The 20,016-nt window shown below is 41.6% G+C and overlaps 1 protein-coding gene across 1 annotated transcript; it reads right to left on the bottom strand.

Annotated features, from left to right (window-relative positions):
- Window positions 1–6,141: 6,141 nt before the first annotated feature.
- On the bottom strand, window positions 6,142–19,761 carry LOC127962354 (uncharacterized). Its single transcript, XM_052561928.1, has 2 exons — window positions 19,272–19,761; window positions 6,142–7,368 (listed from the first exon to the last, which is right to left on the bottom strand). Exons 1-2 carry the CDS (start codon window positions 19,721–19,723, stop codon window positions 6,918–6,920), a joined length of 903 nt encoding a protein of 300 aa, XP_052417888.1. The 5' UTR covers window positions 19,724–19,761; the 3' UTR covers window positions 6,142–6,917.
- Window positions 19,762–20,016: the final 255 nt, after the last annotated feature.

Here is a 20,016-nt window from a genome sequence, read left to right as displayed (position 1 = left end):
TTTATCTCTAATAGTATCAATTTTAGAAGTAAAGTAGTTCACAAAGTCATTACTTCTGTGGTGTTGGGAAATGTCAACACTTGTTGAGGCTTTATTTTTCGTTAATTTTACCAATTTACTCATTATACCATGGTGTCAAACTGTTTTCCTTAACCTTCCTTAAGCGTAAAGGAGCAACTGTATTTAAAGTGCTAGAAAAGAGAGAGTCCATAGTTTGTGTTACATCATCAAGTTATTTTGAGGTTTTGGATATGCTAAGGAATTTGGATACATCAGGAAGATAACTAAAAAAGCAGTCTTTTTTGGTAGAAGTGATGGTTCTTCCATACTTGTAACAAGAAGTAGAATTTACAATTTTGGCTATATGAAGTTTGCACAAAACTAAATAATGATCTGAGATAGCATCACTTGGCTGCATAATTTCAACACTATCAACATCAATTCCATTTGATAGTATTAAATCTAGAGTATGATTTCGACAATAAGTAGGTCCTGTGACATGTTGTCTAACCCCAATATAGTTCAGAATGTTTATAAATGCTGATCCCAATGCATCTTTTTCATTATCAACATGGATATTAAAATCACCAACTATTAAAACTTTATCTGCAGCCAGAAATAACTCAGATGTAAAATCACCAAATTCTTTAATAAAGTCTTTATGGTGGCCTGTATACAGTAGCCAGTACAAACATAAAAGGGGGTTTATCATTAACATTTGTTTCTCTGGATAATGTTATATGAAGCACCATTTCTTCAAACGAGTTATACTTGAAGCCTGCCCTCTGAGAAATCCTGAGAACGTTGTTATAAATTGAAGCAACACCTCCCCCTTTGCGAAGTGTTTTCGTAGAAAGGGATCTGATATTCAATAAACCAAGCTTTATCATTTGTTTATCCATATTCTTCTGTTTTTTATTTGTTGAACCTCAATTAAATTGTTAATCTTAACTTGGTTTTGACGTTTTTTGTATTTTCTAGTTCGGGGAACAGACAAAGTCTCTATAGTGTGATATCTAGGTCGAAAGAGTCTCTATGTGCTGAGAATTAGTTGACCTCTGTGACGTGAGGCAGCTAGCAGACGGTTGGTTTAGCCAGTCTGTCTGCTTCCTGACCTTCAACACAATAATCTCAACACAGCTCATTAATAAACTAAGCCTGCTGGACCTAAATACCTCCCTCTGTAATTAGATCCTGGACTTTCTAACTGGTTTACTTCAGTCAGTCCATGTCAGCCACAACACCTAGAGCACTACCACACTGAGCACAGGTGCTCCACAAAGCTGTGTGCTCAGCCCACTGGTCTTCACACTGCTGACATTACAATAGTCCAGTCTCTGTCTTATCCGAATTTAAAAGGAGAAAATGATGGGTCATACAATCTTTAGATAATTTTGAAGTTTCATCTGGTCTCATTGAGATATATAGTTGAGTATCATCAGCATAACATGGAAACTAATCCTGTATTTTCTAATAATATTACCAAGGGGCAACATGTATATTGAAAATAGAAGAGGACCTAGGACAGATCCTTGTGGCACTCCATATTTTATTGGTGCTAAATGAGATGGCTCCCCATTTAAATAAAATTTTAGCGATCAGACAGGTAGGATCTAAACCAACTTAGAGTCTGCCCTTGAATACCTGAATAGTTTTGTAATAGATCTATGAGTATGTCAAAATCTATGGTGACAAATGCAGGATCAAGTAAAACTAGCAATGAGATGCAGCCTTTATCTGACGCCAGAAGCAAGTAATTTGTAATTTTAACAAGTGCAGTTTCTGTGCTATGGTGGGGCTTAAAACCTGACTGAAATTCTTCATAAATATTTATTTTATTTTATTTTATTTTATTTGCAGAAAGGCGCACAATTGAGCAGATACAAATTTTTCTAAAAATAAAAGCTCTTCCTGTCCTATAGTTGTAAAGCAATGCAGTTTATCTTTGGGTGCGATGGATGAAACTGAAGTATTAGACGCTGTAGAATTTTCATTTGTTATTGTATTTCTGATGTTATCTATTTTATCAGTGAATAAATTCATAACTATTAAACATTGATGGAATATTTGAATCAGACTGTCATATACACGACCACCATAGCACTGGGGAGGAACTCAATTACTTTATTTCCGGTTCATCACTAGAGGTCAAGTATGCATAGCAACGGTATTGTTTAGAACAACATGTGACATCTCCCCTTTTAAAGACATAACACAACTTATAACATTTTCAAAATATTACACAGCAGATATTATTTGTCAACATTACTAACTTGCATATGCTTATTCGCAAATTGCATTCTCACTGTACTTACAGTATTAATGCATAGTGCATACGATCCATCAAACCTGTTCAATAAACATAATAAACCAAAATATCTCTTAGCAAAATCGTAACCTCAGATCTTGCGTGAAGTTATAATATCTTTCAGACATTCAAACAGTTGGGTATAAAGGTAGCTTAACTGGTCTACAGTTACTAACTTGAGTATTAATCACAGTGTTAAGACTTGAACATATAACTACTAACACATTTGCTACATTTAAACTTTACGTTGGAGGGAAGGCAGTTTTCTTTTCCCCCGGTTGTAGTAGCATGCCATCTGTTGTTGTCGAGCCACCAACTCATCTCTGCCTGCTCTATAGGTTGAGGCATCAGTTTACATTAGGTTACAGGCAAGATAGACTTGAGACGGTGACCCATAAGCAATTGTGCTGGAGTGACTTGAAGTCCGCTGATAGGGCTCTCTCGGAAATCAAGCAGGCAATTGTAAATGTCTTTGCCATCCTCTGCTGCTTTTCTCATCAGTTGTTTTATTGTTTGCACAAACCTCTCACTTTGTCCATTGGACTGTGGATAAGTGGGACTAGACGTCACCAGGTTAAAGTTCCAATCTGCGGCAAACTGACAAAAAACATGACTGGCATATGGCATATTGTCACTCACCAGCGTGTCCGGCAAAAAGGCACTTTAGCTTGTTGATGATTTTTTGTGCTGTCTTGGTTTTCAGACTCACCACTTCAGGGTTCTTAGAGAAGTAATCAACGACAAGTTGGTGATCTGTTCCATTAAAAGTGAATATGTCAGAGCCCAGCTTAGCCCATGGACGGTCTGGCACTTCATGTGGCAACATTGGCTCCTGGGTGTTGCTTCTTTGAAATTTTGCACATACACTACAACGAGCAATTGCAATTGAATGTCCCTAGACATCCCTGGCCAATACATAATAGCTCTTGCTCTGTTTTTGCACTTCTCAATGCCTATATGAGTGTCATGTAAGGCAGATATGATCTCCTGTCGCAAAGATTCTGGAATTACTACTCTGTCTCCTACAAAAACAAGTCCATGCTTGCTATATACTTCACCTCTCACCTGCCAAAAGTGTTGTGCTAGGGGATTTACGCTTGCCTTGTGAGACGGCCAACCTTTCTGACTCACTGATCTTACTGCCTGGAGAGTCGGATCACTGGCTGATGCTTGCTGAATCTTCTCAATTCTCTGACTAATCATTGGAAGTACTTCAGTGATGCTGTGTACCCGTAGCTGTTGTGCGTCCTCTATGTTGTCAGATGGAACATCGCAGGTTTGATACACTCGGCTTAAAGTATCCTCAATGTACATATGTTTTCCAGGGTGGTACTTCACATCTATGTTGAATTTTAACTGACGTAACAGCATTTGCTGGAGCCTTGGTGAAGCCTTGTGCAGTGGTTTTTTGGTGATCATTTCGAGCGGGCAGTGGTCGGACTGTACTGACACAGGTCTACAATATACTTACTAGTTGAACTTTTCAGTTGCAAAACAGATCGCCTGCAACTCTTTCTCAATTTGAGAGTAATTTTGTTCTGCTTTGGTCAGAGAACGAGATGCATATGCAATGGGATGATTATCCTGCAGCAAACAGGCTCCTAAACCTGTGAATGACACGTCACATTGTATCACATTGTCTTTGGTTATGTCAATAAACTTAAGCACTGGCTTACTGCTGATAAGTGTCTTCAACGTCTTGAGAGCTGCTGCATACTGCGGTTCCCACGTCCATGCGGTGTCTTTTTTGAGTAGGCTCCATAATGACATTGTCGTTGTGGACAGATTAGGTATAAACTGTGACAAGTAATTGATCATGCCCATGATCCTTAGCAGATCCTCTCTTGACGTTGGGTCATTTAGTTCGTATTTAGTTCGCTGCATCACCTCATGTAATATCTTGTCATGTTGTTTCTCATCTAATGAGGCTACAATCGAATCATCTGCTATAATATGCACATCTGGGATGTCCCCGAAAACCATCTGGTCTCTCCGCTGCAAACTTCGCTTCCGCTTGATATTCCAAATGGTATACGCTGAAAGGAATACCTCCCAAAGGGAGTATTGAATGTGCACAGGTCAGCACTGGTTTCAGAGAGTGGAACTTGCCAGTACGAACTTGTCTGATCAAGCACAGTAAATACTGTTTTCCCTGACATCTGGCTGATCACATCAGATCTGGTTGGGATCATGAAGTGTCCTCTTCTAATGGCCCAATTCAGATCTTTAGGGTCAAGGCATAAAACAAGTGACCCATCTTTCTTTTCCACTACAACAAGACTATTGACCCAATCTGTAGGTTTCGAGGTTTTACGGATAACGCCAGCTGCTTCCATTTAATGAAGCTTTTCTTTAAGACGAATATGGAGACTCAGAGGCACTCTGCATGGAGGGTGAATTACTGGCGTCACATTGGGCTTCAATCTAATGTCACATGGTTCTGTGAATTTTCCTAGATCGCTAAACACATCAGGGTAGTGAGCAATCAGATCTTCTTGAGTTAGTGATTTTTCAATGTTGTCCATTCTTTGACTGAGTTGTAGACCAGAGCATACTTGACGACCTAAAATGATTGGTCCATCTTCAGTAGTGAGGAAAAGGTTTTAGCTTGCTTGAGCACCCTTGAACGTAACACATTTTAAATTAACTTTTCCTATATGCTCTATGCTGTGCTTTCCATATCCTGACAGTCTAGCTGTAGACTTGTAAACAGGGATGCTGGTGTATCCTGTTAGCTGTTTAAACTGTGACAGTGGCATACAGTTTGTATCTGCTCCTGTATCTAGCTTCATTTCTATCTTGTCCTCATTAACCATTACCTCTTCATACCAGCAGGAGTCACTGATATCATGTGACATTTTCAAAATCAGACTCCACTGTGTGTACATTTGATGCTCCACGACCACGACCTCTGCTCCGATAGCTTGACATTCTGGCTTGACATTGATCTGCAAAATGGTTTAATTTCTTACAGCGACGACACTCCTTGCCATTTGCAGGGCAGTTGCGAGGTTGATGCATTGTGCCGCATCTGCTACATGCATTGGACGTGTGCTGTGTTGCTTGAGCAGTAGCTCCACTCTGCGGGTGGTTACTAGCTTGCGCTGACTGTGTGCGCTGTTTTCCTCGTCCTTAATACCGTCTACGGTCTCTGCCTCGCGTGTAAGAGTTTAAGAGTGTGAACTGACTGGTCCGGGGTTTGCGACGACTTGCCTTGTATCATATCCAGTTCCCTCTTAGCGCTCTCAAACGTGCGCATTCAATGTGTCAGTACTCCAAGGGATGTATTGCTGTCATTACCCATTACTTTAATTTTCATTGCCAGATCTTTTATGGAGAAAAATAATTTGTCTCATAGCGTGGTCTCTAAATCAGTAAACTGACAGTTACTTGCCATCTCCTGAGATCATTCACGAATGCTTCTAGACCCTGTCCTTCAGGCCTCTGGTATGCCAAAAACTTTGCACAGAGAGCCATCACTGGATTTCTTGTGTTGGAATACTGCTCGAATTTTCTGAGAATCATATCAAAATCATTGCGATCTTCCTCTATCCTCTATCATCTTCAGCTTACTGTACCCATCTAAAGTTACTGTATATATCATATCCTCTCTCTCCCAGTATCGTGAGCAAAATAGCAACCTTTTTCGCTGAAGATGCTTCACTGTTTCCCGATGCTGTGAGGAACAGGGCGAAACGTTGCTGCCACTTTTTCCACGCAACGTTCACATTAGGACAGTCAAAATCAAACGGTTCAGGTGGCTTATAGTGTAGAACATCCATTGTAAAATTTTAATCCGTTGATTAATGTCAAAATCCTTTTGTATTCAATCAATCAATCAATCAATCACCTTTATTTATATAGTGCTTTAAACAAAATACATTGTGTCAAAGCACTGAACAACATTCATTTGGAAAACAGTGTCTCAATAATGCAAAATGATAGTTAAAGGCAGTTCATCATTGAATTCAGTTATGTCATCTCTGTTCAGTTTAAATAGTATCTGTTTTTATTTGCAATCAAGTCAATGATATCGCTGTAGATGAAGTGATCCCAACTAAGCAAGCCAGAGGCGACAGCGGCAAGGAACCGAAACTCCATCGGTGACAGAATGGAGAAAAAAACCTTGGGAGAAACCAGGCTCAGTTGGGGGGCCAGTTCTCCTCTGACCAGACGAAACCAGTAGTTCAATTCCAGGCTGCAGCAAAGTCAGATTGTGCAGAAGAATCATCTGTTTCCTGTGGTCTTGTCCTGGTGGTCATCTGAGACAAGGTCTTTACAGGGGATCTGTATCTGGGGCTCTAGTTGTCCTGGTCTCCGCTGTCTGTCAGGGCAGTAGAGGTCCTTTCTAGGTGCTGATCCACCATCTGGTCTGGATACGTACTGGATCCTGGCGACTGCAGTGACCCTCTGATCTGGACACAGACTGGATCTGGTGGCCACGGTGACCTCGGAACAAGAGAAGAACAGACAAATATTAGCGTAGATGCCATTCTTCTAATGATGTAGAAGGTACATGTTATGTGAAGTGTTTCCGGTTCCGGTTTACCTAATTAATGCAGCCTAAAAATCCTTTAACGGATTTGGATATTAAAAGCATATTAGTATGTTATGTGTATGCCAGGTTAAAGAGATGGGTCTTTAATCTAGATTTAAACTGCAAGAGTGTGTCTGCCTCCCGAACAATGTTAGGTAGGTTATTCCAGAGTTTAGGCGCCAAATAGGAAAAGGATCTGCCGCCCGCAGTTGATTTTGATATTCTAGGTATTATCAAATTGCCTGAGTTTTGAGAACGTAGCGGACGTAGAGGAGTATAATGTAAAAGGAGCTCATTCAAATACTGAGGTGCTAAACCATTCAGGGCTTTATAAGTAATAAGCAATATTTTAAAATCTATACGATGTTTGATAGGGAGCCAGTGCAGTGTGGACAGGACCGGGCTAATATGGTCATACTTCCTGGTTCTAGTAAGAACTCTTGCTGCTGCATTTTGGACTAGCTGTAGTTTGTTTACCAAGCGTGCAGAACAACCACCCAATAAAGCATTAAAATAGTCTAACCTTGAAGTCATAAATGCATGGATTAACATTTCTGGATTTGACATTGAGAGCATAGGCCGTAATTTAGATATATTTTTGAGATGGAAAAATGCAGTTTTACAAATGCTAGAAACGTGGCTTTCTAAGGAAAGATTGCGATCAAATAGCACACCTAGGTTCCTAACTGATGACGAAGAATTGACAGAGCAACCATCAAGTCTTAGACAGTGTTCTAGGTTATTACAAGCAGAGTTTTTATGCCCTATGATTAACACCTCTGTGTTTTCTGAATTTAGCAGTAAGAAATTACTCGTCATCCAATTTTTTATATCGACTATGCATTCCATTAGTTTTTCAAATTGGTGTGTTTCACCGGGCTGCGAGGAAATATAGAGCTGCGTATCATCAGCATAACAGTCAAAGCTAACACCATGTTTCCTGATGATATCTCCCAAGGGTAACATATAAAGCGTGAAGAGTAGCGGCCCTAGTACTGAGCCTTGAGGTACTCCATACTGCACTTGTGATCGATATGATACATCTTCATTCACTGCTACGAACTGATGGCGGTCATATAAGTACGATTTAAACCATGCTAATGCACTTCCACTGATGCCAACAAAGTGTTCAAGTCAGAATGTTGTGGTCAATTGTGTCAAACGCAGCTCTAAGATCCAATAAAACTAATAGTGAGATACACCCACGATCAGATGATAAGAGCAGATCATTTGTAACTCTAAGGAGAGCAGTTTCAGTACTATGATACGGTCTAAATCCTGACTGGAAATCCTCACATATACCATTTTTCTCTAAGAAGGAATATAATTGTGAGGATACCACCTTTTCTAGTATCTTGGACAGAAAAGGGAGATTCGAGATTGGTCTATAATTAACAAGTTCTCTGGGGTCAAGTTGTGTTTTTTTTATGAGAGGCTTAATAACAGCCAGTTTGAAGGTTTTGGGGACATATCCTAATGACAATGAGGAATTAATAATAGTCAGAAGATGACCTATGACTTCTGGAAGCACCTCTTTTAAGAGCTTAGATGGTATAGGGTCTAACATACATGTTGTTGGTTTGGATGATTTAACAAGTTTATACAATTCTTCCTCTCCTATAGTAGACTTACTTCTGTTCTGACACCATGTCATATACACGACCACCATAGCACTGGGGAGGAACTCAATTACTTTATTTTCGGTTCAGCATTAGAGGTCAAGTATGCATTGTAGCTAAACCCCAGCCAGACAACGGTGAAGCGTACTGATATTTCAAAAAGCCTTTTATTTTCTTACACCCTTTTCTTCTTGAAACACCGTAAGAGCTACAGGACAGATAAATAACATAAATTAGCTCTTACGAACACAAACATTAGCCGAAGGCCACATTACAAAGTATATTATATATATAACAGTATATAACAACTTCACAAATAGCCATTTATAAAACATGACAAGTGATACACATTTAAACACTTCTTCAAGACGAATAAATTAACCTGCATATTAATGCACAGAAACATTAAACACACTAAACAATACCTTGTTCCCATTCAAGCTAGGTGCTTAATTATCCGCTCCTTTCCTTAATGATTTCAGAGCATTTCAGAGCGACATGAGATTATTTCCTCCTTTCTTCCGTATGTGCGTCTCATTAACCAGTCCCGCCTTTCTAGACGCAAAATTAGCGTTCCACTATAGAGGCGGAAATAAAGGGCTCATTACATAAACAGAGGAGACTAATAAAATAAAGTTCAAAAGAAATTATTACTTATATACTCTTTCCTTAGAGTTAGTTACACTCCCACCAATCATGAGTGAATAATGGGATGGTACACAGACCACCTTAGGCACGAATGATTTTAACTAAAAATTGCCTTCCCTGAGCCCATATAAGAACAAAGACAACTTATGCTAATGTTGGAAAGTTATCTAAAACTATATAATATTTTGTACTATGGAGGGAAGGAGCAGATTGAATTAGTCTCCAACAGCAGAACAAGCTTCTGGACTGGGCGCTCAACTTCGGACACCTTGTGAAGACGTTCACCTTTCTTGCCAAGCTTACGGTCACCAAGTTGGATTTTAACTCTCCGAACAAGTCCATCTTTGTCAGTAGTGGTTTCTGAAACCCTACCCAATCTCCACTTGTTCCTGTGCACATCTTTTCCTTTCATGATTACAATATCTCCAACTTGTAAATTTCTTCTTGGAGCATGCCAGCACTGTCTGAGAGCAATGTTGGCAAGGTATTCCTTTCGCCATCGACTCCAAAACTGTTCTGCAAGATATTGAACATGCCTCTACCTTTTCTTGCCATACACATCTTCTCTGACGAATTCACCAGGAGGAGGCAAGGCCTGAACCGATTTCATTGTCAGAAGATGATTAAGGGTGAGTGGTTCGAGGCTATTGGGGTCACTGAGATTGTCAACAGTCAAAGGACGACTATTGACTATAGCCATTGCCTCATAGAAAAAGGCCCGTAGTGAAGCATCATTTAATCTACCAGAGGAAAGGGCAAGAGTGGACCTTAGAACGCTTCTCACTGTCCTTATTTGTCTTTCCCACACTCCTCCGGCATGGCTAGAATGGGGTGCGTTCATGCTGAAGTCGCACTGCTTCTCTGCAAGAAATACAGCCAGATGGTCTGCATCGACTTCCTTTAGAGCTTCTCTAAACTCATTTTTGGCTCCTACGAAGTTGCTTCTTTGATCAGATTTGATCTGACGAACAGTACCACGTATGGCAATGAAACATCGAAGGCCATTTATGAAAGCATCTGTCGACATGTCTTCAAGAATCTCAATATGAACAGCACGGGAACTAAGGCAAGTAAAAAGAAGACCGTAGCTCTTGTTCTCTTTTCCTCCCTGCTTTGTAAGGAATGGCCCGAAGCAGTCCATGCTGCAGAAAGTGAAGGGGGGTGATGGCTCCAACCGATCAGGGGGTAGATCGGCCATCCTTTGCTCTTCCATAGGTCTGCGTTGCAGTCTACAGATGACACATTGACGAATGTTGGATGCAACCCCCCGATTGATTCCTATAATCCAGTAGCCGCTGCACCTTATTTCATTAATGGTAAGACCTTTACATTGATGTTTCATCTTCTCGTGATGATAAGCATCTCGTGATGATCTTTGGGAATGATTGCAGGGTGCTTAATGAAGTTAGGAAGAGAGGAATTGCACAGCCTCCCTCCCACCCTGAGGACACCGTCGTCATGGAGAAAAGCATCAAGAGCATGTAACTGATTGTGATGTGTTAGAGGGATCCCTTTGCTCAGCTGTTTCAACTCTTCATGATACACATTTTTTTCTGCAGATGTTTGATTAAGAAATGTTCTGCGTCTTCTCGTTCTGTTACAGAGGTGAGACTGTTTGATCTGTTCTTGCTTATGTGCCTGAGAATGCGTGCAACTGCTCGCGTAGCTAGCGACCATGATGAGAACTTAGACAAGCGATTAATGAGACTCACGCATTCAGTGGTTTTGGTACTGAGCGCTAGAACACTCCTGACCTCTGGATCTCCGACGGTTAACTCTGATATTTCATCTGTAGCCAACTTTATTTCCTTGTTCCATAGGAACTTGGGTCCAGTGAGCCAGGTAGACGACAAAAGCTCGCTGGCAGTTAATCCTCGAGAAGCATGGTCAGCAGGATTCTCGCTTGTTGGGACATATCTCCACTGTTGTGGGGCTGAGCTGAATCTTCTGAACCCGGTTAGCCACAAATGTGTGAAATCGTCGTGCTTTGTTTCTTATATAACCTGAGACCACTTTAGAGTCTGTCCAGAAGAACTCTTCTGCATTTATACATCCCAATTCCCCCTTAAGCATGTTGCTTATCTTCACGGAAACAACTGCTGCTGTCAATTCTAATCTTGGGATGGTTGTGACCTTGGTTGGAGAGACACGTGATTTTCCTACAACTAAGGCACAATGAATATCACCCTCTTCATTTTGGAGTCGCAGGTATGAACACTGGCCGTAACCCTTCACACTGGCATCAGAGAAATGATGCAGCTCTGTCTTTGAGATCCTTCCAAATCCAGCAAGTGAATAGGTACGGGATATGGTGAAATTATCCAAATGGGCTAGATCACTTCTCCATTGTTCCCATTTTGGGCGAAGCTCGTCAGTGAGGGGATCGTCCCGTTAAGACTGACGTTAAGCCTTAAGCGGTCAGATTCCACATCCCATTGAATCCCGAGAGCTCTCTCAAGTGGCAAATCATCAAATGCGAGATCCATATCCTTCACGTTGATTGCTCGTTCGGAGGGTGGTATACTCTCTAATACCTTTCTGTCATTAGACACAAACATATGTAGTCGGAGACCACCCATGGCGCAGAGTTCATAAGCTTCCCTGGCAAGCTGAATAGCATATTCAGTGTTTTCAACACTTGTGAGCCCATCATCTACATAAAAGTCCCTCATAACAAATCTCGAGCCTTGAGTGTAGATGTCGCGATTCTCTTTAGCTAGGTGTTTCATCCCATAGTTGGCACACCCCGGAGAGGAAGCTGCACCGAACAGATGCACTTTCATGCGAAACTCGCTGGGCTGTGAGTTAAAATCTCCTTGCTTCCACCAAAGAAAGCGCAGGAAGTTGCGATCAGCTTCGACCACATGAAACTGATGGAACATCTTTTGAATGTCGCACATCAATGCAATGGGGTGCTGTCGGAAATGGATGAGAACTCCACTTAAGTTGTTCAACATATCAGGCCCAGAGAGGAGGTGATCATTCAAGCTTGTTCCTTTGTATCTGGCCGAGCAATCGAACACTACACAAAGTTTATCTGGCTTCTTTGCATGATGCACGCCATGATGGGGAATGTACCATCTCTCTCCTTCACTCCCACCGTCCTTGACCTGCTCAGCATCTCCGTTTCCGATGACTTCCTCCATGAACTCAACATAAAGCTTCTTAAACCTTTCATCCCGTTGCAATTTCCTTTTAAGGTGAAGGAGGCGTGTCATAGTGGAGCCTTTGTTGTCAGGCAAGCTGGGTCTGGCTTTAAAGGGCAGAGGCATCTCATAATGGCCATGTATATTTTTCCTTATTCCCTCATCCAGTATGTTGAGGAATGTGATGTCATCTTGTGACACAATTTTGCTGTCGTCACTTCCATCTTTGAAGTCAGACTCTTAAGACGTGAATAGCTCTTGAGCAGTTGTAGCCGATCAAAAGACCTACTACACAGACCTTCAGTGGTTGGATTTCCTCCACTTTTTCTGCAAGATGACTCCATTGTTTAGCCGTCTCACAGGTGGGAATGTGAGAACGGTTAACAGGTATGCAGTCCTTTGTATAGGCGACCGGAAGATCGACTTGAACTGCGGAACTGTATCCTCTAACACGAAGTCCAGAAACACCTTCGCTTGTGAGCACTGTATTCCTACCACTCATAGTCGTCAACTTCAATTTCACTGGATACTTCAGCATTAAGACCATCACTCACTTCTTGGTCAATAAACGTAGTGTCGCTTTGAGTGTCAAGTAGTGCATACACAAGTTTCTCAGTCGTTGGATCATTTTTAGATGAAACCCAGACTGGTATCACCATTGATGTGTTAGATGAGCCTTCACCTGCTACACTGAGTTATGTTGCAGCAGCACCTCGATTTGTCTCTGGTTCTAATGTAGACTTTTCTCTTTTATAGTTGTCATCATGCAAAACTGTAGGATGCATTCCCTTACAGTGGTCACAAAAATGACGATGAAGACAGTTTCTCACACTGTGGCCAGGTCTCAGGCATCCGCAGCAGAGTTTCTTCTCCTTTATGTAGTTGCGTCGCTCAACCAACGCCATCTCAGTGACCTTAGAGAATGCATGAAGCTGGTGTTTATTATCTTGACAAAGTATGCATGAAGCCTTCCTCTGTACTGACTTGTGGTTTTCATTGTCAGTGACTGTTTCAGTGATAAGAACACTAGCCTTGTTTTTCTTCACGTCTCTGAGATTTTTCTTCTCAGTCTCAGTGATAGAATCTGATGAACGAAGGGCATGAAAGGAAGTAATGGGATTGCAAGCAATCTCAGCTTCGTTTGACGTGAATCTAGCAAACTCCTTGAAACTTGGGAATTCTTGATTTTCATTTAGGCTTTGCGTGACTTGTCGGTTCCAACTTAGAGCTGCCCAGTCTGGTAATTTGTGAACGAGCTTCCGATTCTCCTCCCAGTCATTTAATATGTCGAGACCCTTGACATAAGGGATGGCATCTTGACACGCATTCAGAAAATCTGAGAAGCGTCTCAGTCCTTCAGCATCCTTTGATTGAATTCTCGGCCAGTTTGTGAGCTTTTCTCTGAATGCTCTCTGAATGGTGAATGACTGGCCAAAGTGATGATTTAGTTTGTCCCATGCATCTTGGTATGCTTCATTGTCATTTCGGTAGAAGTTGCCATCTAAAACCTGCCGTGCTGGACCACCAACGTATTTTTTCAAATAGTATAGTTTTTAAGCTTTTGTGATTGCCCTTTGGTCAATGAGTGAGATGAATGCTGACTTCCATTCAATGAATTGTATGGGATCGCCATTAAAGACAAAAGGCTCAGGAACAGGAAGCCTATTTAAGGCTATGTTGTCTTGAAGGATCTGAGCGAGAGAGGGAATGTCTGTGCAACGGGGCAATGAATCTTGAGAGAGAGGCACCGTAGATCCAGGCATATTCTTTACTTCCATGTTCCTTTCTTTTTTAACATAGGTAGTATCCTTGTGTTCCGTCTCCTTTTCATAAATCTTCAACTTGGCTTGAGCTGCCCGTATCTCTTTTTCTGCCTGAAATCGCTCCAACTCACGCCTTCGTTCCTCTAGAGCCTTGCGTTGTTGTTCCTCTAACTCTCTTATGGATTCTTTTTGCCTTTCTTCCTCTAGCAGCATCTGATAATTTGCTTCTTTCACTGCTAGTTCAGCTGCTGCATCCGCACGTTTTGCTGTCATGACTGAAGTTGTGGAGTAATGATCAGACTTACGGTCTGCGTTCAGAGCGTCTTGGACCTTCAAGAGCATTATCATCCTTGTTAAGCTTGCCTTGGAGATCAGTTGAACTTTGTTGTTTAGCTTCATTTGTTTCCTTCAGACATGGTCTCTCTGATGAGTCTACCATTATGTGGACTTCACCTTGTAAATCTTCATGCTGATAACCAGCCATCTGCTCCTCCAACTCTGTCTCATTACCTGACTCTGACATTATCACCTTAGATTGTTAAACTCTAATGGCAGAAGAAGACCCTTTAGCAGAAATAATAAAGCCCTCGTTATGAACTGAATAAACATAAAATATCAGAACATCAGTTTAAAGTGGCTAGCACATATGCATTTACATACAGACACTCAAATAACTCTAATAACTGTCAGTGTAAATAACACAATAAACAAAGTTATCAAAGTTCTTAAATCCAAAAAACAAGAAATGAAAATGTGAAATCCTCAAAAAACAGTTAAATAAATGGATAAATGCCAAGTCCTAAAATCAAAATAAAAAGTCAATGGGTCTCATTCATGAAACATTTGTAAATATACGAGTAAATATCTGAGTGATTTGCGCGTAAAGAGAACTTCCCGAAAACTCTTCTCCTGATTCACAAAAACTTCGTAAACGTCAGATGTGATAGTGAAATGTGTGTGTGTGTTAATGAATTCCAATCAGTCGTAAATGGGATGCGCGTGTACGCTCACTCTCAATTACCATAAATCCCTCCCATTAAATCCGACTGACAACTATATATGAGCATCATATTATGACACCAAACAAAGGATTTCAACATGTCTTCTCAAAAGCGACTGAAAAACAAACATTTCTCAGCTGCAGAAATTGAAGTTTTATTATCAGAAGTTCATTCAAAACGCCATTTAATTTTCAAGCGTACATAGTGCCGTATCAGGTCCTAAAAAAGGAAGTTTGGCAGCATATTACAGATCCTATTACTGGCTCTCATAATAAAAGTTAAAAGAAAAAACGTATGTAATTAATATATATAATATTTTTTCAAAATGCTGTGTAAATATGTACCCGATTAAGGTGAATTAAAATGCAGCCGTATTAATGAGCAAAACGTTCAGACGTTAAATGCACTATTTACGCGTGGCTGGGAGCAGGTGTAGATTTCACCTTTTTTTAGGTTTTAATGAATCCGAAAATTTACGCCAAAACCACTTTACACGCGATTTATTATGCAGTATTATAGACTGTATTAGTGATTTAATACTCACAGACCTGCATCAATGTCCGTAAATGAGGCTGTACTTGACCATTGCATCGAATCCGTGAGACCACTGTCAAACATAGATCAGGCACGAGGCTTGAAGATGCAGCTTGATCAGTCCATGCTGACACGATGTAGCAGAAACTGTAGCCGGCACCGTGAAAACCCTCCGTAGCCCGTCGTAGACAACACGTCGTCAGTATCGATGCGGGTGAAGCTCTTACTGTAGCTAAACCCCAGCCAGACAACGGTGAAGCATACTGATATTTCAAAAAGCCTTTTATTTTCTTACACCCTTTTCTTCTTGAAACACCGTAAGAGCTACAGGACAGATAAATAACATAAATTAGCTCTTACGAACACAAACATTAGCCGAAGGCCACATTAAACAGTATATTATATATATAACAATATATAACAACTTCACAAATAGCCATTTATAAAACCCTTTTTATGACGTTATCTTAGTCAGTATTAAAAATGCAGAGAAGCTTATGTTAACATAACTTCACATGACAAGTGATACACATTTAAACACTTCTCCAAGACGAATAAATTAACCTGCATATTAATGCACAGAAACATTAAACACACTAAACAATACCTTGATCCCGTTCCAGCTAGGTGCTTAATTATCCGCTCCTTTCCTTAACGATTTCAGAGCGTTTCAGAGCGACATGAGATTATTTCCTCCTTTCTTAAGTGCGTGCGTCTCATTAACCAGTCCCGCCTTTCTAGACGCGAAATTAGCGTTCCACTATAGAGGCGGAAATAAAGGGCTCATTACATTAACAGAGGAGACTAATAAAATAAAGTTCAAAAGAAATTATTACTTATATACTCTTTCCTTAGAGTTAGTTACATGCATAGCCCTGAGTAGCATCGACATCCAAACTATAGAATCTGACAAATGCAAAGAGCACATACTGGACACAGTAAGTGAAGACTTTTCTGCCCCGGTGTTGTAAATGGCGGAGGACAGACGTCTTTGGAAATGAGTAGGATGGACATCCAAACTATAGAACCTGACAAATGTGTGCGGAAAGGACCAACCTGCCGCATCACACACTTGCTGCTAGGGCGCACCTCTTGCTCAAACCATTGAAGATGCAACCCAACTGGTTGAATGGGCACTAAATCCTAGAGGCGAAGTTTGACAACGTGCCTCATAGGCTAGGGCAATAGCAACCCTCACCCAATGTGAAACTGTTTGCCTGGTGGCAGCCGCCCTCCTGACTGCGACCCCCACGGCATATGAAAAGCTGCTCTGACTTACGCCACTGGCTGGTGTGGTGGAAGTAAATCTGAAGAGCACATACTGGACACAGTAAGTGAAGACTTTTCTGCCCCGGTGTTGTAAATGGCGGAGGACAGAAGTCTTTGGAAATGAGTAGGATGGACATCCAAACTATAGAACCTGACAAATGTGTGTGGAGAGGACCAACCTGCTGCATCACACACTTGAGCAGGAGCATCCCTCACCAAATGTGAAACTGTTCGCCTGGAGGCAACTGCCCTTCACCACAACACCCAAGGTTGCGGCCCCCATGGCATATGAAAAGCTGCTCTCACTTATGCCACTGGCTAGTGCGGTGGACGTAAGTCAGAAGAGCACGTACTGGATACAGTAAGGAACATTTGGAAGATAATTAGGGTGAGGATGCAAAATAGCTTTGACTTGCCTAGGGGCAAATTCAGAACAGGATGGCAGGACTGACAAAGCCTGTAAATCCTGAATTCTCCTTAGAGAGGTAATTGCCATAAGAAAAAACATCTTTAGAGTCAGAAGCCTGGCAAGCGCTGATTGTAATGGTTCAAAAGGGGTGCCAGCCCCTCGAGCACTACGGCTAAATACCCTGAAGGGGCCGTAGCTCTAGTGGGTGCCTTAACCTCTGAGCCCCATGAATGAAGCGGGCGACTAGAGGGTGCTTCCCCATAGAAACCCAGTCAATCAAAACATGGCAAGCCAAACTAGCAAACTAGCTGCCATGTAAGTTCTGAGAGTACTAGGGCATGTGCCTGAGGACAATTTCTCTTGCAGGAACTTGAGTACTGAAACAATTTGGCAGTGAGCTGGGTCTGCATGGTGTGTCATGCACCATCCCTCAAAAACACTCCATATGAGGGCATAAGTTCTTCTAGTGGAGAGAGTCCTAGCACTTAGAATAGTCTCTATTACTGTGGCTGGAAGGCCAGCATCTCTAGTTGGTCCCCCTCAGGGGCCAGACGTGAAGGTTCCAGAGCTCAGGCCGGGGAAGAAGTACTGTCCCCTGTGCCTGAGAAAAGATCTCTCCTGACTGGACCACCCCTGTGGTCTTGTCCTGTGCCCGAAGCAGAACCTGGTTCGCTAACTCGTTTGAGCGGCGTGACTGCAGTCCGCCCTGGCGATTTATGTAAGAGACTACAGATGTGTTGTCCACCCGCACTAGGACATGGCAGCCTCTCAACTGCTGGAGGAAGTATTTCAGGGTCAGAAATACAGTCAATCAATCAATCAATCACCTTTATTTATATAGTGCTTTAAACAAAATACATTGCGCCAAAGCACTGAACAACATTCATTTGGAAAACAGTGTCTCAATAATGCAAAATGATAGTTAAAGGCAGTTCATCATTGAATTTAGTTATGTCATCTCTGTTCAGTTGAAATAGTGTCTGTTTTAATTTGCAATCAAGTCAATGATATCGCTGTAGATGAAGTGACCCCAACTAAGCAAGCCAGAGGCGACAGCGGCAAGGAACCGAAACTCCATCGGTGACAGAATGGAGAAAAAAACCTTGGGAGAAACCAGGCTCAGTTGGGGGGCCAGTTCTCCTCTGACCAGACGAAACCAGTAGTTCAATTCCAGGCTGCAGCAAAGTCAGATTGTGCAGAAGAATCATCTGTTTCCTGTGGTCTTGTCCTGGTGGTCCTCTGAGACAAGGTCTTTACAGGGGATCTGTATCTGGGGCTCTAGTTGTCCTGGTCTCCGCTGTCTTTCAGGGCAGTAGAGGTCCTTTCTAGGTGCTGATCCACCATCTAGTCTGGATACGTACTGGATCCGGGTGACTGCAGTGACCCTCTGATCTGGACACAGACTGGATCTGGTGGCCACGGTGACCTCGGAACAAGAGAGAAACAGACAAATATTAGCGTAGATGCCATTCTTCTAATGATGTAGAAAGTACGGTGTTATGTGAAGTGTTCCGGTTCCAGTTTACCTAATTAATGCAGCCTAAAAATCCTTTAACGGATTTGGATATTAAAAGCATATTAGTATGTTATGTGTATGCCAGGTTAAAGAGATGGGTCTTTAATCTAGATTTAAACTGCAAGAGTGTGTCTGCCTCCCGAACAATGTTAGGTAGGTTATTCCAGAGTTTAGGCGCCAAATAGGAAAAGGATCTGCCGCCCGCAGTTGATTTTGATATTCTAGGTATTATCAAATTGCCTGAGTTTTGAGAACGTAGCGGACGTAGAGGAGTATAATGTAAAAGGAGCTCATTCAAATACTGAGGTGCTAAACCATTCAGGGCTTTATAAGTAATAAGCAATATTTTAAAATCTATACGATGTTTGATAGGGAGCCAGTGCAGTGTGGACAGGACCGGGCTAATATGGTCATACTTCCTGGTTCTAGTAAGAACTCTTGCTGCTGCATTTTGGACTAGCTGTAGTTTGTTTACCAAGCGTGCAGAACAACCACCCAATAAAGCATTACAATAGTCTAACCTTGAAGTCATAAATGCATGGATTAACATTTCTGCATTTGACATTGAGAGCATAGGCCGTAATTTAGATATATTTTTGAGATGGAAAAATGCAGTTTTACAAATGCTAGAAACGTGGCTTTCTAAGGAAAGATTGCGATCAAGTAGCACACCTAGGTTCCTAACTGATGACGAAGAATTGACAGAGCAACCATCAAGTCTTAGACAGTGTTCTAGGTTATTACAAGTAGAGTTTTTAGGCCCTATGATTAACACCTCTGTTTTTTCTGAATTTAGCAGTAAGAAATTACTCGTCATCCAATTTTTTATATCGACTATGCATTCCATTAGTTTTTCAAATTGGTGTGTTTCACCGGGCTGCGAGGAAATATAGAGCTGCGTATCATCAGCATAACAGTGAAAGCTAACACCATGTTTCCTGATGATATCTCCCAAGGGTAACATATAAAGCATGAAGAGTAGCGGCCCTAGAACTGAGCCTTGAGGTACTCCATACAGTCTTCATTTCGAGGCAATTGATGTGCCAATTGGAGAAGATGACCTCTCCAGATCCCTTGGGCTGGACAGCCAACTAATGCCGCTCCCCAGCCCATGAGGGAAGCGTCTGTCATTAGCATCTTGCAATGACAACACGGACATAGAGTGGGACCCAAAGTCAGAAACCAGGGTCTGAACCACATAGATAGGGTACGAAGCCCTACGGGTACGCGTAACCCTTAATTGCCACTGAAAAGATTCTCCTATTT

The sequence above is a fragment of the Carassius gibelio genome, chromosome B7, assembly GCF_023724105.1.
Source record: "Carassius gibelio isolate Cgi1373 ecotype wild population from Czech Republic chromosome B7, carGib1.2-hapl.c, whole genome shotgun sequence".
NCBI lineage: Eukaryota > Metazoa > Chordata > Actinopteri > Cypriniformes > Cyprinidae > Carassius > Carassius gibelio.
Note: the sequence above shows the minus strand (reverse complement) of the source record. Positions and strands in the feature narration are given on the sequence as shown.

Bases quoted from the DNA above. Each gene is read 5' to 3' on its own strand.
- LOC127962354 (XM_052561928.1), bottom strand. From the start codon at position 19,723: ATGCTTTATATGTTACCCTTGGGAGATATCATCAGGAAACATGGTGTT. The intron at 7,369-19,271 runs GTTAGACTATTG...TATGACTTCAAG, and splicing joins CATGCATTTATGACTTCAAG to GTTAGACTATTTTAATGCTT.